The sequence below is a fragment of the Apodemus sylvaticus genome, chromosome 19 (assembly GCF_947179515.1).
Source record: "Apodemus sylvaticus chromosome 19, mApoSyl1.1, whole genome shotgun sequence".
In the NCBI taxonomy this organism is placed as follows: Eukaryota; Metazoa; Chordata; class Mammalia; order Rodentia; family Muridae; genus Apodemus; species Apodemus sylvaticus.
The window spans coordinates 9,380,237-9,402,705 of record NC_067490.1 but is presented as its reverse complement, the minus strand read 5'-3'; the positions used below and the strand labels follow the sequence as shown (position 1 = coordinate 9,402,705).

The following is a 22,469-nucleotide window of genomic DNA, read 5'->3' as shown; positions in this document are numbered from 1 at the left end:
CATGGCCACCTGGCCAACGGGGCCTGCGGTGCTAAGGGGAGGAGCTCGCTCGCAGGCACAGAGGAGCAGTAAGACACTACAAGGAGCGGGGAAGCCGCTGCTTTGCAATATCCTTCCAGGAACCTTTAGAAAGTACACTATAAACAGAGAAATGAGTGTCCCACGGTTAAAAACCTGTTTAGGGAATTCTACCCTATTCAAGGACTGTTCTTCCCCAGGGCCACTTGTCCCAGAAGCCTCTTTCCCTAGGCTGTACACCTGGAGATGACCTGCTAGGCCAGGAATTGCAGAGGAGGGATTTGGAGAAGGGGGTCCCGCTCCCTCTGTAGTTTTCTAGACTGCCTGAGTCAACGGTTATCACTAACATCACAGTGGATGAGACATAAGACACACTTACCTGTCACTCTGTTTATTACAAAAGTCATTCCTTATTTTGTCCACAATAGAAGTTCGGGGAAGGATGTTGGTCTTGTTTTTTTTCTTGGCATCATTTTCAACTACCACTATCAGCCAGTCCACAGAGCTGTGAGCTTTCAGAACGTTCTGCCACTTGGTAAGGTCGTCTTTTACCGTAGCTTTGTACACTTCAGTATCCTAAAAATAAATAAGGCACTGTGAAGGTGGGCTCCCCAGTGCCCCTTCGTCTCGGGAACAGGGAGTCTGTAACAAAGAGCCACTAGCCACAGCATCTTGACCCACGGTGGCAGCTAGAGGGTGACCAGGAGTGGATGTCTCAGCACCAGCATATTCTGGCACCCAAAGGCATAAGATAGAACCTGAGGGCTGAAGAGCTGAGGACGTCACCCAGGGCACTACTGTCCATGAGCCAAGGAGGAACTTTAGTTAGGGTTCTGTGCCCAAGCCCCATCCGCTAACTTCTCGCCAGCTGTCCTGTAACCCTCAGCTCTCAGGACGCCCTAGAATCCTGATCCAACATCAATGCCCCTTGAATTCTCCACAAAAGAGCCAGAAAGATCATCACACCAGCTCCCTCATACTGTCCCAGTGCACAGGAGGTGACAGGAAGATGTTCAACTCAAAACAGCTCCACTTCTCTCTCCCAGGACTAACCCAAGTGGTCAGAGAAAGCAGCACTCCCTGATATAGCAGCACATGCTGTAAGCCTAATACTATGGAGGCTTGCAGAACTGCAAGGTGAAGTTAACACAGCATCAACTGCACAGGGAAAGCCCCTCTCAAAGTACAAAGCAAAGCTGGGCAGTGGTGGTGCATAGCTCTGACCCCAGTACTTGGGAGGCAGAGGCAGGTGGATCTTATAGTTTGAGGCCAGCCTGGGACAGTCAGAGATACCCAGAGAAACTCTGTCTCAAAACACACAAAATAAAAATAAAATAAAAAGGATGATCCCTATTAGGATAATTTCAATGAAAAAGCAGTACCATTTACAATAACCCCATGAACTAACTAACTGGGGATGGGGGGAGTTGGAGAAATTATGACTAAAGCCATAACAGGGTACAAAGGAATATAAGCTCACAGCATGTTCCTAGCTTCAAGAGAATTTAGCACTGTTAAATTCTTCTTGAATCAATAATGAATTAAACAAGGGAATTTCAACCAGAACTCCATGCCCCTACCCCACCCTTCTCTCTTCTTTCTTCCTGTCTCTCCAACTGTAGTTCCAGCCACCACTGTGTAAAAACTTCCACTACACTGTGGAATGACTTGGTGCTACTGTGCTCACAGGTCTGCAAGCAGGAGGTGAGGTGAGAGCTGCCTGTTTTAAGGCTGGGAGACGAAGCACAGTGGAGAATCTCTAATGGCCTGGGCCTCCTCGTGGCTTTCTGAGAGCACAAGGCTTCCTATGATAGTGACTGGGGTCTGGCTAGCAGAAGGTATAAACTGCCTTAAAAATCACAGTCATGAAGCTGAACTAGAAGATATAAGGACCCAGCCTCTTGACAGAGGGAAGTCCATGTTGGGTAGGGCATCCTAGAAAACACAACTTATACTCGTGACATCCAGAAGAGAACATGTGTGTCAGCAGAAGTTCATTTTAAATATTCAGAGGCTCACTACTGTGCTCTCTTCCAACCTTAACACTATACACTCTGTGAGAACTCTGACCCCCAACAACCAACAGAGCTGAAGTGTCCACACTGCTGTACACAAAGAACATGGTTTGAATAGAGTTGAAGTTTCTAATAAAGGGGGAGACTTTTAGAAAAATGGTGCCATGCCAAATTGCTGCTCATTTAGACAAGAAGATTAGACGTCTAAGATCCTCAACTCATACCTCTGACCTGCAGGAAAATAACTTGCAGCTTCCAGACCAAACACAAGGGACAAGGTACAGAGTTACCAAAAGAAATTAGGGGAAGATCCATTCTGTTTTAAAGATTTACTTAGTTATTTTATGTAAAAGATTACTCTGTAGCTGACTTCAGACACACCAGAAGAGGGCATCAGATCCCATTACAGATGGTTGTGAGCCACCATGTGGTTGCTGGGATCTGAACTCAGGACCGTTGGAATAGCAGTTGGTGCTCTTAACCACTGAGCCATCTCTCCAGACCTATGGGTTTTGTTTTTTTTCCCTGAAAAATTAATTTTTCAAAGGTTTATTAATTTATGTATTGGGTATTTTGCATGCATGTATATCTGCACACCAGAGGACAACATCAGACAGGTGTGGCCTGCCATGTGGTTGCTGGGATTTGAACTTGGGACCTCTAGAAGAGCAGTCAGCTCTTAACTCCTTAGCCATCTCTCTAGCCCCAAGATCAACTCTTATTTCAGACGCAAGATGTTCCTGAGTAGGACATACTATCTAGAAATTATCTTTGACAACCACACGCTTCATTCCATAAAAATTAAGCTAGCTACAGATGCGCATGCCTGATATTGCCAACACAGCCATCTCAAGGAGAATGACAGAGGACCAGAAACATGCCACGACCAGACCATGGGAAACAGGACACAAGCCACAACACAAGGGACTCTATAGCACATGGAAGACAACTCTTATGGACCCAGACTTTAATACCACAATCTGAAAAATGGAGTCACAGAGAAAAACCAAGTGACACAAAGCAGAAATAGTACAAACAACTCTTTGTGAACACAATACAACCAAACTAGCAAAGTTTAACTGTTTCTAGAAACTGAAAACCCTAAGTAACTCTAGTGAAGGCTACATGTGCTAGCCCATATCTTTAATCCTCCACTCAGGAGACAGAAGCAGGAGGATCTCTGTGAGTTCAAAGCTTGGTCCATATAGCAGCATTCAGGCCAGCCAGGGTTCCATGCAGTTCTTTAAAGACAGAGTCTTTATTAAAAAATAATAATAACAAAAATAAATACAAAAAGAAAACAGAGAGAATTTATTGGGCTGGGGAGCTAGCTCAGTGGTCTAGTACCCCCTACATACACAACAATGGTAATAATGACCATGGTGGGAAAACGAGAGTATTTGAAGTGTAGCCAGAGGAAAAGTCATAACTTCAATGATCTGTTATCATTGAAATAAAATTTAGGAATAAAAATATAGACATTTCAGAAATGTAAAAAATAAACAGAAGAACAAACTATATGAAAATGAAAGAACTGAATGTAGTAGAAAACAGAGTTGCCATCCCACAGTCAAAAACTGACCCAGAATTTCTGTCTAAAAGAACTGCAGGGGTAAAAATGGAGAAAAGACTGAGGGAAAAGAGGCCCCGTGACTGGCCCTAATTGGGATCTAGCTCAAGAGGAGGCCCAGGGCCCTGACACTGCTACTGATGCTGTGGTGTGCTTGCAGACAGGAGCCTAGCATGGCTGCCCTCTGAGAGACCAACAAGCAGCTGGAAGAGTCAGACACAGATACTAACACCCAATCAATGGACAGAAGCCAGGGAGCCCTGTGGTTGAATTAGGGGAAGGCTAGAAGAAGCTGAGGAGGTGGACCCCATAGGAAGATCAGCAATTGAGATCTCTCAGACACTGAACCACCAACCAGGCAGCATACACCAGCTGGTCCCCTCCACCCCACCCCACCCCACATACATATACAGCAGAGGACTGCCTGGTCTGGCCTCAGTGGGAAAAGATGCATTTAACCCTTGAGAGACCTGAGGCCCCAGGGAGTGGGGAGACCTGGCAAGGGGGGGGTAGGGGGTAGGAGGATAGAGACATCCTCTTGGAGATGGGAGAGGAGGAATGGGATGAAGAACTGTGGGAGGACAGACCAGGAGAGGGGCGCTACTGGACTGTAAAAGAAAATAAAAGTAGTGCTCACTTCGGCAGCACATATACTAAAAAAAAATTAAAGTAATTAAAAAAATTAAAATTGTGGGCCTCTGACAAACTACTCTAATCAAGGAAAGAAAGCAGACACTCAGCAGGTGTCCAGGTCAGAATGGCCGCTGGTGCGGTTCAACAGGAACAATGTAGACACTTACCATTGATGTGCACTTTGTCAGCACAGTCTATCAAAATTAACCAATGGCTAAAACAGAACAATTTCCTGGAAGGGATCCAGGAAGTGTCCAAGGAAGCACTCACAGAAAGACGGCCACCTCACACTCTCACAGAATACCCCAAACCTTACAGCCAGCAGCTCCAAGGCAACCCAAACGATTTCAGGAAGAAGAATAAATGGAAACTTCTAAATTATTTTTATGACTCAAAGATTATATAGAGGGACTAGAAAGATGGCTCCGAGGTTAAGCTGTTCTAGAAGACCTAGGCTGGTTTCCCAGAACACACATGGTAATTCACAGCCATCCTTCATTCAAATCCCAGGGTACCCAATGCCCACTCTTTTGCCATGCTGGGCACCAAGCATACAGGCAGTACACATACATACATGCAGGCAAAACACTCAAACACATAAGATAAAAACAGATGGTTTTAATACTAAACCCCCGTAAAGACAGCGCAAAAGGAAAGATACAGAGCAACCTTATGTGGACAGAGCAGAAAATCCCAAGGACTACAGCAAGTTCCTCCAATACCCGCTGAGAAAGCAAGCCTCACTAAGAGGGACCCACACTAGGTCTGCAGGCCTGCCTTCAGAGGACAGCCTGACTCAGACTCACAGAGGAAACTGTGGGAAGGGCTACTTCTACCATTCCTGGGTTAAACTCGTGAGAAAATGGGAACGGCTACTGTTAGCTTCATGTGCGCATGTGCCCCAGCCCTACTTTGGGAGAAGACATCCCACAAAGGTCAGGATGAGGGCTGAGGTGTCTAGGACAGCTTTTTTTTTTTTTTTTTTTTTTAAAAAGATGTATGTCAGTATGCTGTCATTGTCTTCAGACACACCAGAAGAGGGCATCAGATCCCATTACACATGGTTGTGAGCCACCATGTGGTTGCTGGGAATTGAACTCAGGATGGCTATGACATCTTAACACCAGAGAAAACAATTCTACCAGTTAAGAACTGAAAAGGGAGAAGGGTCCCCCTCGCTAATACATACAGTCAAAGAGTTCGCCAAGGTTAATATGAATATAAATCAGCAGGCTTCCTACACACAAAAAAAGTAATATGAAACACATGGAATGAAAGTCCACTCATAATCCAGAAAAAATAAGAAAATAATGTACTTGGGCTGAAATACATCTCAGTATCTCAGTATATGCTTGCAAGGCTACACTTGCCTAGTAGATGCAAAATCCTGGATCTAATCTCTAGGACTACTTATATATTAAATAAAACAAAAATAATTCTGACATTGTGGATGGAGGGTTATGGAAAGGAAAGTTCCTGAGTAAGTCTGGCATGGTCATCCTACCTGTGAGGAGGCTTCTCCTATACCTGGGTTTTATCAGGTCTATACGGTATACGTATGTGGCTAATAATATATCTGCTTTCCTTTTCAAGCTCTGGGACATGCCATGCCAGGTAGAGGTCCTGTGTGGCCATCCTCACTGAGAGCCATAAATCCCAGTCTCTAGTGAGCTTGCCTGGCAGACAACACCTTGCACTCATCCCCCATAGCCCGTGACTTCCTGAGGAACAATACATGGAGCAAAGGACAAGTGCGACCAGCACAGGCCTCCAGAGTCCTGTCTTGTTTGAGTACAAAACATTGCTGTAGCCTCTAAAGCAGGCTCAAGTCCCAGAGGAAATGTCTTCTGTACTTCACACGCTGCCAAGTGCTTATTTTATTACTTCAAGCGGAAGAAATAACCCTCAGAACTTCCCCTTAGTTCTTGGGCAGGAGAATCCTATCTGGGCTCATGAATACACAATTATAAAACACAAGTGAAAGCCACAATACCAAGAATACCAAGAGTAAAGGATGGGGCCTACCGAGCAGAGGAAGTCCTGGGGAGGAAAGAAGGTCGTGACAGCACTAGGTGACCAACTTCAAGCTGATTAAACCCTCTGGCTCCAGGGCTCACGGCCAGAACCATGCTAGCCCAGGGATTCCCCGGGAAAGCCACAGCTAGGGGAAGCAGAACAGGGACACCACCACCTGTCTGGCCGAGGAACCAAAGCCACATAACAGCAGGAGAGAGCACAGGCCCCTGTTCTCGCTCACCAGCTCACCCCCCTCCCCCCACACACACACACAGGCTTCCCCAGCGGTACAGTACTTACGCAGCACTCGGTCCAGTAGATGTGCAGGAAGGGGAAGGTGAGCAGGGCTTTGTTCCCTTCTTTGGGCAGCAGCTCCTCCTTGAACTGAACAAAGTTGGATTCCAGGTGAATCATTTTTGGAGCACGGCCATAGGACCTAAAACAGGTTTTAAAGTCACCAAGAAAACAACTGAACAACAGAATTGAATACGGAGCTGCGACAATGTAGAATTCATTCACGCCCAGGGCTAAAAATGAATGAAAACTGACCAACGCCCTGCCTGGATTATTACAGCAGCTCTCACACCCAGGCCCCTCTCCAAAAGGCCTTTCGTTTATTCAAGAACACAAGGCCCAGCAGCTCAAGGGTCAACTGAGCAAGGCTGCCATGGACTTGTGAGAACAGACCCTGCAGGGAAACCTACCCTGGGCTTACACGTCTCAAGTGTCAAAAATACAGAAAGGAATTCCCACTCTCAAGAGCCCTAATGCTTTTGTAACCTATTGAAAATGGGGGGTGGGGGGGACAACAGAGTTTTGTTTGCAAAGCACAAATGAAGGAGTGGCACAAGCCCCCCTTCAACCCAAGAAATCAGTCACAGACACCACAGACACCTGCGGCTCATGCACACAGGAGCCCCTGCTGCTCTCTGGAACCGGCTTCCTATGACTCTCAGTGTTTAGCAAACTGTCTACACTAACTATGACTGTGCTTACACACACACTGTCAGTTTCCTATCTGCAGGTTCCCTTGTGCCTGTGAGATTAATCACATTTCCTTCTCGCATTGTTTTGTTCGGCTGGCTTCAAAGTTTATGATCTATTTCCATTCTGCTATTGACTTCATTTTATCTCGAAATCCTCCGAGCTATACATCACACCTACGTTAAATGCCAATCTTTTATTCGGGTTGATGCTTTCCTGTGATTCCTCCTTCAGTTACCCCAGAGAGGTTGCTACTGCTTTAGTCTTCTAACAGTCTAGAGATAATTCTGCTTCCTGCAGGGCTTCTGGCCAAATCCAACAGGCCCCACACAGCTGCCCTATGGCCCAGGGCCACAGAAGGGACCTCCAGGCTTCCAGAGGTCAGGAGCACCTGTCACTATACAGAGGAGGCAGGGCACTTCTAGGCACGAGAGTTCCTTGTCTAGCAGCTCCCAGCATCCCTCCCAGCCCTGTGTTCTGCATTCCAAGTTCCACACGTTGTCACGGTCATAGACTGTCTGCACTGGGAGTTTCTGAAACTCCCCATCTGTCTGCCTTCTCCTCAGACTGTCCACACTCTGTAGCTGCTACTGCTGCCTCCCTCTTTCTCTGCTTCTGCTCTTACAAGTCCTCCAAAGTTCTTACATGGAGACTCAGTCCGCACCTCACAGGCTGAGACAGTGCTCTGTGAAGTAGCCCATTTCAGAAGTGCTCAGGCTGGCACTAAGGAACAGGCTCACAGTCATGCAGTCAGGGCCCTCAGCAGCAGCCATCCGCAGTCTCAGACTTCCAGAACACACATCAGATAAATGTCTGTTCGTGTCAATACCAAAGCCACGGTGCTCTTTAGAAGCGCTGTCCCTGTAAATTTGCTGGTCAGTCCCTTCCCCTCACTGACCAGGGCTCCGGAGCGGGAGGTATAAATGCATGTTTCGCTGTTTGGTTTCCCCATCATCTTCCTTTTGCTTCATGAACACATTTCTTGTGTTGTCAGGGGCGTTTAGTAATGTACCTAGCTGGCATCCTTTACAGATCATTTCTTCAGGGACTAGCCACCCCCTTCCCAACATCAGTCTGCTCAACTGTTTTCTTTAATAGCATTGGGCCTTTGCCAGTGTTGAATAATTTTTCTCAAAGAGCACTCTCTAGCACTGAATATTTGTTAAATTATTAGTGGCTAATTGAGACATCACTTTCAGGCGCAAATATATTAGACATACTCTAACTCAAAAAACCTGTCATCTAATGTCTAAAACAACAGCAACAAATTCCCTCCAGGACAAGGGGGGGGGGGTAGATAGGCCAGGCATCTCAAGTACTCTAAAGAATCTCAAGTGTCTAAAACAGGAGGATCATAAGGCTGGTCTAGGTTGCAACGTAAGTTCAAGATTATCCTGGGAAACTCAGTGAGATGCTGCTTAAAAGTGTAAGGTAAAAAGAGGTGTGGGAATGCAGCTCAGTAGAGGAATGCTTGCCCACTATATGCATGCCTCTAGGTGCAGGTGTGGTACCCAGTCCATCTATATGTATGTACATACATGTACACACACACACACACACACACACACACACAGAATCAAGAGTCAGGAGTGGTGGTCTAGCCTGTAACCCTAGTATACTACTCAAGTGGAGGCAGAAGCAATGCAAGTTTGAGGCAAGCCTGGGCTACATAGCAAGTTCAAGGCCAGCATAAACTATAACAGGATTCTATCTCAAAAGGAAAAAAAAAATCATGACAAGGGTAGGAAAGTGAAGCTCTGGATTCAATCCCCAATACCACAAACCCAAAAATGAAAGGGCCTCAAAGAGGAAGACCCGCAGGCTAGGAGAGGCTGCTCTTTGTCGGTCTGCGCTCCAGAACAGAGGCTCTACTGTCTGAGCAACTATTTAATCACTCAAGCACCTGATTATAAGGAAAGTCCAGCAAAACACAGAACCCATACCTTCTCCATTCCATCGGTTCTCTTGGAAGCTGCTGGGAAAGCGTCGGATAAATGGAGGTAAATAAATTCTGATCTCCAGCACCTACAATGGGAACAAAGAAAAACCAGTTATGTGGCTTTAAGATAAATACAGGCAAAATATACTTTATAGTTGAACATGTTGATGTTCTTAGGCAATATTATCCTAAAACAAGTGACTAATTTCAGGAAACTGAGCATTTAGCCTGCATGGTTTAATTGGTGCCCTTCACAGGGCCTCCACAAAGGGCTACGACTCTCACAGAGTCTGCTTTGGAAGCAGCTCAGCCCAACCACCTACCTTCTAATACCACAAAGGAATTGGGGGCTCCACACAAGAAAGGACACCTGAGAGGTTCTGCCCCAACACAGTCACTCAGAACTAACAGCACTGAAATGTCTGTAAAGCATCCACAATGAAGACAAGGAAATGCATGCAAGCCTGACGCAGACTGGGTGCTACCCTGGGAGCCCCTGACTGGAGAAGTTAGAGGTCATCAGGGGCGCACAGCCAGCCTGGGAAGACTTCCGTCTGCCTGCAGGCTGCTGTCAGCTTGTCATTCAGTTTGTACTCTAACTGTAACAGAACTCTCAAGTCTACTTGGCTCTCCTGAAATGACAACATGACCACAGCATACATACACTAAAAAGGGGATGTTTCCTACAGACAATGAACCTGTTCAACCCACAGTCTTCTGTGAGGGAATGCACTCTCCTGCCTGCCCTGACTGATTGTAAAGAGGAGATTGGGAATGATGTGAGCCATTAGCACGGTTGCTTATTTTGTATTTTGCCAGCATGAGCCGAAAACAAATCCTGAAGATTGCCCTGCAGTATCAGATCTCCAGGGAGAGACATTGTGTATCTGGGCACCAGGAGATGGTGGCTAGTGTGGTGCTGGGAAGCTGACTGCCTGGTCCTGACTGACAGCATGCACCTGCATTTGTCCTTCCTGTGCCTTGTGCATGAGACAGGAAAGGGAAAGGACAGGTATCCAGCAGGGCCAGTCAGAGGGTATGTTGACAGCAGAGTAAGTCAACACACACACACATACACACACACACACCAAGTGCAGCCTGGCAGAAGCTATCACAAGTCTGCTGTGGTTTTCATCTTGCTCATTCATTTGCTAGTCATGTGAGAAATCAGTACAGTACGAAATCCCCAAGCCATTCTCCACAGGAAACCACTGCACAGAAAGGCCTGCGAACACAGCTCGGACAGTAACAACCTTTCCTTCATTCTGTAATGGACTAGCCTTTATCTGTGTCCTGATTTTGAGGTACAAGCCATAGACTTGCCATGTGCAAAGGTATCATCTGACACCCTGGGTCACCTCAGAGGTGACACACTCAGGTGACAGAACACTCTGGATGGGTTCAGTTAGCACATCTCACAGCTCTGAAGTCATGAGCCCAAGAACAGAGGCACCGCTGCTGAGGGCTCCCAGTCCTCTTTGATCTGTGGCTTCCCGTGGAAGGGTGAGGAGTTCTTGGGCTCTCTGGTAAGAATACTAATAACCTTTAGTATTAGTTCTGGCCCGGCATTCCTGAGACTTCATGTTGGCCTGTTAATGAGGGCCATGTACCGTGAAGGTGGGAGGGTGCTATCCAGCTATCCAGCAGGCCAAGGCCAAGCAGCTGGGAAGAGTCCAAAAGGCCCGGCCCCACCCTCTTCAGGAGCAGCACTTGGACCTGGAGCTCTGTCTTAGGAGAAAGCTCCCATGGCTGGCTGTCCCTCGTGGCTCCTGGAACTTGAACTCAGGTCACCGGGCTTACACAGTAAGTGCCTACACCTGAGGGCCACGTGGATAGCTCCGGTCTGTAGGGTTTTGTCCGAGCAGACAGGAGCATCTGCAACTGCCTGGGTGAATCCTGTATGTCAAGAAGAGTCCTGACAGTTCTGGTCCAAGGGTTCCTTTCTTCCTTTCTCATGTTCTCCTCACCCTAACATCTTTGTTCAAAACCAACCTTTTCAACAGGGTCTAACTACAGCTTCAAAACTGAACAAGGAAGAAAGAAGAATCCGGCAAGTCCAGCAACATTACATAGCACCTGGCATGGCTCCACACTTATCATGGGCTTTATCACAAATCCCGCCCAAAGAAGGACCATGGGCACATTGGCCTCCTCAGACTGGGCCCATACTCCAGGGACGGCACGGCATGGCACGGCATGGCACGGCACGGCATGGCACAGTGTGGGAAAAGAGAGGTATGGAAACCACTAGAGTTAGTAATCTCTCACCTGATAGTGAGAAATGTTCACATTCTTTTAAAAATGTTAAAATTAATTTTTAAAAATGCATTGGGGGGACAACAACTGCACCTGAGCCATGGTGTGCATGCGGCAGTCAGAGGTCAGCTGGCAGGAGCTGGTTTTCTTCTTCCACTATCTGGACCTGAGGGGTCAAACTCAAGCAGGTGGCTTTACCCATGGAGCCATTCTGTCAAACTTAAGTTATTTCCAATAAAGGGATAAATCTTTTTTATTTAAATTTGCAGTAGGATACTTAGGTAAAGGAGATGCCAGGGTAGAAGGTAGAATTCAGTTGTCCCTTACATCTGAGAGACTTGTCCCAGAACCTCAGTGGACGCCAACCCCTGCCAATGCTCAAGTCCATATCCTGAGGTGGCGCAGTTCTTGGCCCACACACATTGTTGCACACACTGTAACAGCTAGCTGACTGCAGGCCTGGTCTAATGTCAACACTCTCCGTGCCTCAGTATACTCGATTACAGACAGTGTCACGGGTTGAGTTACAGATGCAGGGTCTCCCACCCCCCAAGAAAAGAATGTATAGGAGATAGAATAGTTGGGTAAATAAAGCTTTGCAGTCTTGAATTCTAACTAAGTGCATTTTTAAAATACAAAAGCCCTCACTGAAGAAGCCTGGTGACAAGTCCACATCAGGTAAGTCTGTAGACCCTGTTTCTATTGAGAGGAAGTGGGGCTCCTTGGATGGTGGCAACTGTAGATCAGAGGCAGGGAGAGAGCAACACTCAAGAACCTTGCAAAGCTCCTTGCCTCCGAAACTGTGGCTGACTGAACTGGTCAGAAATCAAAGTGCACTCTTTAATGCAGCAGCAGCAAGTGGGCAGACACACCATGGATGCTCGTGACACAGGGAGAGCTGTCACTAAAGACAACAGTGAGCCGTTCTGAAGACAGCTCTGTGAAGGGGAAGAGCCAAGCATGCCAAGCACTAGAAACACACGTGCATAAATGCTTTTAACTTAAATATTCCTACTAATACATGAGATAAGTGTTCAAATCTCCCCCTTTGCAACTTTTAGGAGGTAGGGAGAGACAATAGGATGTCACGTGCCTGTTAAAGAGGAGTGCACATTGGTGATGAAGCAGTCTTGCACAAGCAAAACAAAAAAGAATACAGTGTTGAGCTCCTCCCTCAGGATGACCAGACAGTGAGAACTTTGAGGGATGGCTGAGATAGAGCTGCTGAAACCTGAAGGCAAAAGGAACCAGGGAGCAGAGGTTCTAAGAGAACTAGCTTACTTAAAAACTTCATTTGGAAGGCTGGAAGATGGCTTGACAGTTAAACACAGTTTGTTCTTCCATAGGACCCGGCCGGGGTCAGATCTCAGCACCTATGAAGGCTAACAACCTCTGTAACTCCAGTTGTTAGAGATCTGATATCTGCTTCTAGCCTTTGCTGCACTGCACACATGCATATACAGACACATACTCAGGCAAATAACATACATAATATACATAAAATACACATAAAATAAAGCAAAAAAATTAAAAAACCCATTATTTGAATACTAATTCAAACAATATTTTGAAAGTTAAGACAATAGGAAGCCAGGTATGGTAATGTACTGCTGTTATTAACCCAGCACTCAGAGACAGAGGCTGGAGGATCATGAGTTGGAAGCCAGCCTGGGCCACATTGCAAGAGTCTGTCTCAGAGAGATGCAGCAAGTTAAAATTCACTATCTCATAGTTTTGTTTTGTTTTTTAAATGCTTTAAGTACAATTTTTATAGCTATGTTTTTAAAAATTCACATCTTGTAAGATTTATTTTGTGTGTGTGTGTGTGTGTGTGTACACTCATGTATGTGTGTGTGCCTCCAGAGTTCAGAAGAGGGTGTTGGGCTCCTCAGAGATAGAATTATAGATATTTGTGAACTGTCCAACATGGGTCCTGGGTTGTCTCTTAACAACCCCTATAAAAGGGACTATAGCTCTGATAGGTCATTGTCATCTTGACCTGAGAGGACTGGGGACCCAGAGGCTGGTTGCAGAGCAGCGTACCTTCTACAAGAGGGTCCCTCCCAAAGGGACCTCCCAAAGAAGGGCAGGTCCTCACTGCTTTCAAGGGAAGCCATGGAACCAATCAGCAAGGCCCCTGACCCATGTCAGATGACATGAGTGATTAAAAAAAGCCAAGGACTCCTAAGTCCCTGGGTAAGTCCTAAGGGGTCTTGTGTGACCATAACAAGGAGGTTAATGGAGGGCCACCACCAACATGGTCTTAAACACACCCCACCCTCACCCCAGAGCATGACAAAGAGTAAACTATCCAGTAATATCCCAAAGCAATCTCCACAAGCACTGCCAAGACCCTCGTCCTGACCTGGCTCAGCCAGGGGCTGGCACTTCTAAAGACTCACAAAGGCATCGGTCAGATGGCCACTCTAGCCAATGTAAACAGCTCCAAAGTTGTTAGTGCTCTGTCCACCTGTGCAGGGTACAAAGCACAGGAGCTGCAAGAGTGCCCCATCCAAGCAGCAACCAATTAAAGGCCTGCGCTTTGTCTTCAAAAGAGACCCTAGCTCCCCTGAGAGAAACTTGCTCCCCCGAGCTCAGTCCCTCCACACACCCTTCTTGCATAGGTGGATGCATTAGGACACCCTGACCCCTTTGGGGGCAGCCATGGCCTCCGCCTTTCTGGGTACCACTGAACAACTCAGCATTTCCTTATTCCGTCGTGGCATGCTTAGATCCTGAGGAGCACATGCGCCTTTGAGGAGCCCAAGCGCCTCTCCACCTCCTCACCAACCAGACGCAAACATGCGCCTTGGTCTTCATCCTTCCCTAGTCAGAGCTGCTCAGGACTCCTGTGTTTTAACCTCTTGTCAGGCTTGTGTCTTCAGGGTTCAACAGTTCTAACCCATGTGACACTCTGACAATGTTCACCCCTGGCACTGGGAGCCCCAATTCCCATAAGCCTCCTGGACTAGACAATGCAGACCTTCTACCAAACTGCTCCAAGTGTGTTCTCTTGTCATGGCCTGCCAGGAACTCCTGCAGAGTCATGAGCTAAGACAGGGCCAGGCAGGCAGCCCCTCTGCTCGCTCCAAGAGGCTCCTAAAGAAGAAACTTCCAACCAATCCCCCAAGATTAGGTTCACGGCTCTGCTGGGGCAGAGGGTGGCAATGTGAAGGAAGGCCGTGAATGAGAGATCAGAAGGGGCAATGTGCCCCAGTGGAAGCCTGGTGCCCAGCTCATTCCGCCCAAACTGAGGAAGCAAGAACAGTTCACCAACCCTATACCACAGCGCTGCTTCAGCTGCGTGAGGGAGATTGCATACGTGGTCATTCACCCTAAGCAAACACTAACCAATCAGGCCTGTCCTTGTCGACATGCAGGAATTTCACAGCAGGAAATTGCAGCCCCGCTGAAATGCTATCCCCTCTCATTGAGCAAGGGCTTCTCAGTGCTCATGCCTCACAGGCTGTCCCTCAGCGCTCATGCCTCACAGGCTGCCCCTCAACGCTCATGCCTCACAGGCTGCCCCTCAGCGCTCATGCCTCACAGGCTGTCCTTCAGTGCTCATGCCTCATGGCTGTCCCTCAGTGTTCATGCCTCACGGCTGCCCCTCAGTGTTCATGCCTCACAGGCTGTCTGTCCCTCAGCACTCATGCCTCACAGGCTGTCTGTCCCTCAGCACTCATGCCTCACAGGCTGTCCCTCAGCGCTCATGCCTCACAGGCTGTCCCTCAGTGTTCATGCCTCACAGGCTGTCCCTCAGCACTCATGCCTCACAGGCTGCCCCTCATCAGCCACAGCTCTTTGCCATGTGCTGTCAGCACTTCTCAATCTGGGGGCCATAACTCCTTTGAGTGTCAAATGACCTTTCCACAGGGGTCACATATCAGCTCTCCTGAATATCAGATATTTACATCATGATTCATAACAGTAGCAAAACTACAGTTATGAAGCAGCAATGAAATATTTTTATGGCTGGGTCACCACAACATGAGGAAGTGTATTAAAGGGTCACAGCCTTAGGAAGGTTGAGAACCACCGTGCTGAGTAAACGTGGTTTGTTCTAGGAGCTAGACAGAGAGATGGTTCAGCGGATAACATGCCTGCCATGCAAGGCTGGGCAGGGTCAAAGGTGACTGTGGTTGGCTGCAGTGTGTCTGTAATTCTAGCACTGCGGGACAGAGGTTGGCAGGGACAGACAGAGCAGAGCCTCTGAACACATTTGTCAGTTGGTCTACTGTAGCCAATCAGTGAGTACCAGGTTCCATAAGAGACCCTCTCTCCAAAGATAAGGTACAGAAGACACCCAACACCGACATCAGTCTCTCCTTCACACATACATAATCTCTCTCTCTCTCTCTCTCTCTCTCTCTCTCTCTCTCTCTCTCTCTCTCTCTCACACACACACACACACACATATACACACACACACATGGGGGGGCAAACAAGACATTTAAAAGAAAATACCTTCAAATATGAGACTGATAACAAGACATAGTATCTGGAAAATAGAATTGAGTTTTGCAACTCAATAATGCAATTTAAAATGAACAAAACACTTTAATAAACATTTCACTAAGGGCTGCATGTGGGGTACTTGTCATCTGGAGACTGAGTCAGGAAGATCTTCAGTTTCAGGCCAACCTGGGCTACACAGCAAGAATGAGACTGTCTCAGGACAAACAAGATAAAGAGGAATCTTCCACTCTGGTGAAAAAGGCAGACAACAGGCTGTCACTGAGGGTGTGGGAGGCTGCACCCTGCCAAGGATGTTAAACAGTAGAACCACTTTGGGAAGAGTTGGCACTTTCCTAAAAAGCTAAACATAAGCTCACCATGTGACACAGCCATTCTCCTAGAATCCTCTACGAAATAAAAATGTCCACACAAAGACATACGGCAGAATTACAAGAGCCAAATGTAGAAATAACCCAAACATCCACCAACTAGCAGCCAGACAAGTGAGGGACAGACTGGTGGTCATACAGTGGCACTCTGCCCGGCCATCGGTGGGACGAACAGCCGACAGCAGGAGGAACCAATGCACTATGCCCATCACAGACACCAAACGCAGGGACTGTGTGATGTGATCTTGCAGATTACTGGACTTACAATGACATCTCTGAGGCCTCTTCTAAGTGCTAGGTGGGTCTCACAGTACAGCAAGCGCAGCCCAGGACAGCAGGCCTTGGTTTGCTTGTGATGTTAAATGTGCTCTGACTTGTAGTTAAAAAAAAAAAAAAAAGTACCTAAGCGCAGCTGCCCAGCCCTTTCCAAATGCCCCTAGCATACTAGTCAGCTTTGCTTTACTGGATAAACGTGTATTCCCCTGGTTAAAAGTCCAAACAGAATGCATAAGTTCAGTTTACCTAAGAACAAGGCAGGCAGTCCCCAGGCGTTGCCACAGAGCACTTAGTGTACAGCAGGAAAGGAACACTATGGCATTAGAGGTTCTGCCTCATAGAAGCACTGAGAGACACCCAGCAGGATGTTCCCTGAAAGAGTGCGTGCTCACTTACTCAATCTACTCCACAAACAGACTCAGCACCCAGTATTTCCAAGGGCTAGTCAAGGTGCTAAGAACACAGCAGGGAGCCATAGATCAAGTCCCTTGCTGTGAAGCTTTACACGCTAGCCTGGATTCCATGTGAAGAAAAACAATAAGCAAAGACAAAAACAAATATTTATGTTTGGAGCTGTGAGCCAAGAAAAATGGGTGAAGCCAGTGGGAGCCCAAACGCGAGCAGGGTGTGGGAGGCAGAGCGGGCCTGGGGTTCAGTGACATTTGAGCAGATATCAGAGGTCGGGAGAAGAGGGAAGGAGAGGGCAGAGACCACTAGGCCGGGGCGGTGCAGGCTCTACAGCTCCAGGCAGAGTCAGAGGCTAGTCTGGGAGGCTTTGGGAGGTTATTCTGCTTGTTTGGGTCTGGGTGGTGCTAGGGTAGAGCTCGGGGCCTTGCCATGCTAAGGAAACATGGGCCACTAAGCCATCCCTAGCCTTGGGAAAGGTATTCTGAGACGGAAGTGAGCCTGAGCTGACAAGATGTGTGTTATGACTCCTCTGGAGACCACTGCAGGGATCCCACAGACAGAAACAAAGACCTATGAGAGGGCTGGAGAGGTGGTTCAGCAGTTGGGAGCACCCACTGTTCTTCCAGCAGTCCTGAGTTCAATTTCCAGCAACCACATAGTGGCTCACAGCTATCTGTAATGAGGTTCAGTGTCCTATTCTGGTGTGTCTGAAGACAGCTACAATGTACTTATACATTGTACTTATACATTATTTTTATACATAAAATAAATAAAAATTTAAAAGAAAAAAGAAAGGAAGGAAGGAAGGAAGGAAGGAAAGAAGAAAGAAAGAAAGAAAGAAAGAAAGAAAGAAAGAAAGAAAGAAAGAAAGAAAAAAAGAAAGAAAGAAAGAAAGAAAGAAAGGCAACTAAAACAGTATTTGCTGAGACTGAATCAGACATAAGGGGGCCGTGAGGAGTTAAAGCCATCAACCTGTAACTTGAAAACAAATACCCAAGTCCCGTGAGTAGACCGACAGCTTGTGATGGGAGCAGACACAGAGAGGGTACAACTAGAGTATAACAGCCAAGAAAAGGTGGGACAGGCGACACTCGGAGGAGACTAGGAGGAAAGAAACTCAGAAAGATGCTTCGGCCTCAAGTTTCTCTCCTCCTCTGCTGCAGGTGGGCACAGAGCTAAGCAAGTGAGAGCAAAGCCGTTGGAGTCAGTCTGCAATGCCTCAGGACTGCACAGCCACACTAAGCCATGCCATCCATGTGACCACACTGTATACCAGCAAAGAACCCTGCTGTGACTGCTGGGACAGACCGAAGGCCCTACTAAATGCAATAACCAGGTGCCTTAAACAACTGTGACATCCAAGGCACTGAGACCAGAAAAGGTTTAGGGATCTCTTCTTAGCTTCTTCTGCAAATATTCTCTCCTCTAACCTAACTGTCCATTTCACAGCTGAGGTTCCAACTCAAGAATAAAAATGCCCAAATGGCCCCAAAGACCCAAGTATCCCTAACCAGCACGGGCAGGAACGGCACACATACACAGGATTGTATTAGGCTTGCTGTAGCCATCTTATAATCTCAGTTATCTGAAAGGCTTAGGCAAAAGAACCAGATTCAAGACTAGACTGGGCATCTTGGTGAGGAAAAGTCAAGACAGGCCTGGATATACAACTCCGCAGCTGAGCGCTTAGGGCGAGCCTGAGAGCCTGGGTTCCAGCCCCCACTTGGGGAGGCGGGCAGGTGAGTGTTCCTGCACTCCTGCCTGGCCTGTCTGCAAACCTCTCAGGCTCCTCCCACTTCGCAGTCACTGGCTGCCACCTACACCCACCTGCACTTGTGTTTACTCATTCTAAGAAAACACGCTTCACAGTCACTTTATTCTTGTACTTTCAGACTGGGTAGGAAATCCAAATCTATACGGTCCCATCTATAGGGGAAAGATCAACTCCAAACAAACTGAGCATGAAGATCGGCGTGTTTTTGCTGTCTTCCTTCTCCTTTCAACATTTATAGCACTAGATGTGTCCCTAGTGAAAGCCAATCATCTGGAGAGGACCATTATCTATTAGATGTTTCATTGCTCCAAGGTGACCACATACTCTAGTCACAGAGGAAAGCCATAGGCAAGAGGACATCAGCTCTTTCCACTGAATGAGCACACAGTAACAGGAACATGTCTTTTTTTTTTTTTTTCTAAAAACAAAGAAGCCTAGTTTTGAGAGGGAGGGGGAAAACTGAGCTAAAACCTAAACTGTAAACAAATGGATCGGCTGGTTTTCAGCATCACTGAGCTTTTCTCATGATTAATAAATTTTATGGTAAGCATCAGATTATTCTGACTAGGTGATTCATCATCCAAGCCACTGCAGCCGCTTCCCCAACTGCCCAGCTGGCACCCTGTACCACACAGATCCTCTCAGCAGAGGCAGTCTCTCTCCATCATAGCCCACAAGACAAGATGTTAAGAATCTTCCAATGATGGTAAAACCTACTAAAACCTCTAGGCAGCCCCAAAACATTATTAAAATAACTCGGGAACATTTTTGAGGAAGAGTTAACTCTGTCTCCCTCAATGTTCCTTCTCATGCCCCTAATCTAGCACTAGTCACTGTCCAGAGAGAAGATGAGACTGGGAAGATAAAACAGATCATAAAATGCTTGCCCAGGAAGCATGAGGATCCAAGTTTGGGTCCCTAGAACCCATGTGACAAGCATGGCGTGGCAACAGGCTTGTAATCCCAGCAATGGGGAGATGGACACAGATATTATTTCTAGAGCTTACCAGCTAGCCAACCTAGCCTAACTGGTGAAGCCAGGGTGCCAGGGAGGGAAACCCTACAAAGACACAAACAAACAAACAAACAAAAGCAAAAAGTCCAGGTAGACAGCTCAGATGGACCAGCTCCTGAAACTGATCTCTGTTCTCCACAGGTGCATGAGTCTATACACACACACACACACACACACAAACGTGAGCTCTGCTTATTAAAGTGAACTCAGACTGGCTAGGTGAGTGTTTGAAGGAGATCTGAAGTACGATTTTTTTTTAATAAGATGGAACAGATTGTTTGGGGAGCAAACACTAAGAGAACTATATAATATACAGTATTGACGTGTTAAGAGTGAACGGGTCTTTGGGTAGATTTTGGAACTTCGTTCTTCTTTGGCATCTCCTTCAGAACATAACAAGGTAAAGAAGGAACGAGGCGGAACCAGGATGAGTGCTTGCCAAAGCTGCAGGCCCAGAAACATAAAAATGCCATCGAATGTACGCTAAGTCAAATTTCCCGAGTGTCATTAAAAAAAAAAAAAAAAAAAAAAGCCTTTGAGATTGCTTTTACTTTTTTCTAAAACAACTACGTTTTCTGAAACTCCAGTGAGTTTCACCCTGAAAAGAGGTGTACCCTCCAACTTGGGGGACACCATCAGCACGCATTCTTATGATGCTCCCCAACCAACACCCAAATTCCAGCAGGCACCCTGCAGCCGTCCTGCACACAGGAAGGTAAGAAGCTAAACAGCACACATTTCCAAGCACGTGTAATCCTTCCTCTTTAGCCACAGCCAATGCCTCCAGCATTGCAGCTTCACCTGCAGAAGGGTCCTGCTGAAAAGTTTATGAAAGTTAAAATGCCTATGTGCAAAGCTAAGGGTCGGGAATGCAGTCAAGTAAGTGGATGTCCCTATAGGTAGTTAAGTATTCATCCAGAATTCTTGTTGTGCATCGTACTTGGGGAGAAGTTCTCAGGATCTGAAACACATTGAATCCAAACCTGAACCGGGTGCGACTTCCCTGAGGGGATCAAGGAGCACCCGGGCAGGGTGGGGCAGCCTCCAGACTCGCTCTGCCACATCTGTCTGCAAAGCATTCTGGGGGTTAAAAAGCTACTGCTGAACTATGCAAGTCTCCCAACTTTATGGGAGACACATCCATGTCTCTGAGAAAGTTAATCTAACAATAAACCGATGTAAGTCTTTAAATATGAAATGTCTAGGTGTTTACAGGAAAGGGCTGGGAGGAGCCCATTTTATCCAAGGGCCCAAAGGAGAGAACAGAGCAGGGTGTGCCGGAGACCTTGGGAACCCAAGGGCCTAGCACCAGGTTTTGCAAATAGTGCTTCCTGCTTAGAAAAAAAAAAAAGTAAATTCATAAGGTCAAGCACATACTGAACTGCCAACAGCCAAATGTCACACCTGCACTTTGAGAGACAGCTCCGCAAAGCTGTCAAAATGTCAACCAACTTGTCCACACTTTCCATGAGTCTGTCGTCTGCAAAACTACTCCGTTCTGGAATTATGCTTTTAAAATGAGGATTTTCTTTCTCTGTAGCAGAGAAACAATCTTTGTGTGTGTGTGTGTGTGCACTCAGTGGGAGAAGGAACAAGTGCAGAAGGAGGTGTCCGAGCGGGAACTCGCTGGCAGAGCAGCGCTGGAAAGTGCCTACAGGCACGGGATGATTGAACCGGACAGAGCTGGGTTCCTTCCTAAGCGGCTTGGCCAGCCACCTGCCACTCGGGCTTGACTGTCACCAGAGGAAGAGCACCTGCGCTCTGCGGAGAGCCGGGCCTGCCCACCGGACTGCGGGCAACGCGCAGAAGAGCCGACCCACGGGGAAGGCCGGCCCGATCCCAAGCAGCTCTGACAGCACAGAGCGAGCTGCTCCGGACCGCCCAGGGCAGGACCCAAAGCTCGGCGTTGGCTGCACAGCGGGTCGGAGGTCACCCGCGGAAAGGTCGGAGGTCGGCTGTGTCAGTCTAGGTGGGAGCTGCCCAGCCCGGCCGCGCCCCCAGCCCGCCCGCCCGGCCGCACTTACAGGTGACGATTGGCTTGTTCTCCATGGTGTAGACCACCGGTGGCTGTGGCTCCTCAGGGGCGTCCATGGGCGTCCGGCGTCACCGGCCCGGCCCCCCGCCCCCCATGGGCACCCGAGGCAGCGCGGGGCCCGCTGAGCCCGCGCCTCCTCGCTGCCGGCCCCCGGCAGCTCCTAGCCGGCCGCCCGCCGCCGCCGGCCGCGTCCACTTCCGGCCCCGGCGCCGCCGCGTGACCACTTCCGGGGCGCGCGACTTAAAGGGGCGGGCCTCGCCGCTGTTTGCCCTCCTACGGAAAAGGCCCCGCGTGCGGCGGTAGCTGGAGACGTCGCTACCTTGGTTCACAGCTTGCAGGGGACTGAGGGCGGCTCCCGTGCCTGTGCTCCGTGACCCCCACCTTCTCACCTGCCCAAGCTTGGTGACCCTGGACCTCATCAGACCTGTCTAAACTGGATGACCCTCGGCCTCGCACATGCGAGTGCTCCCTGACCCTCATCCTCGCTTCTACCCGTGCTCCCCCACCATCACCATCTTGCAGAATTCCCGCTCTCTCCGCGGTAGCTTCCTCCTTTCTGGCCTCTGCAGGATGCCTTGAGTCGGCTTTTACATCTGTTCCACTGTCCTTTCTGGTTTGGGGAGTTTTTTGGTTGGTTGGTTGTTTGGTTGGTTTTACTAATATAAACCACCACGTACATCACC

At 47.9% G+C, this 22,469-nt stretch overlaps 1 protein-coding gene across 3 annotated transcripts in view; it reads right to left on the bottom strand.

Annotated features, from left to right (window-relative positions):
* Trappc10 (trafficking protein particle complex subunit 10) overlaps nt 1-21,989 on the bottom strand; it is a 58,733-nt gene extending 36,744 nt beyond the window's left edge. For 2 of the 3 annotated variants that reach the window (XM_052164236.1, XM_052164237.1), the window contains exons 1-4: nt 21,776-21,989; nt 9,180-9,261; nt 6,553-6,688; nt 398-594 (exon numbers count right to left, since the gene is read on the bottom strand). In XM_052164236.1, the coding sequence (XP_052020196.1) occupies nt 398-594; nt 6,553-6,688; nt 9,180-9,261; nt 21,776-21,842 (482 nt within the window). In that variant the 5' untranslated portion in view covers nt 21,843-21,989. Of the gene's footprint in view, nt 1-397; nt 595-6,552; nt 6,689-9,179; nt 9,262-21,775 lie in introns of those variants that run through there. The other variant, XM_052164238.1, reaches the window with a different exon arrangement.
* Nucleotides 21,990-22,469: the final 480 nt, after the last annotated feature.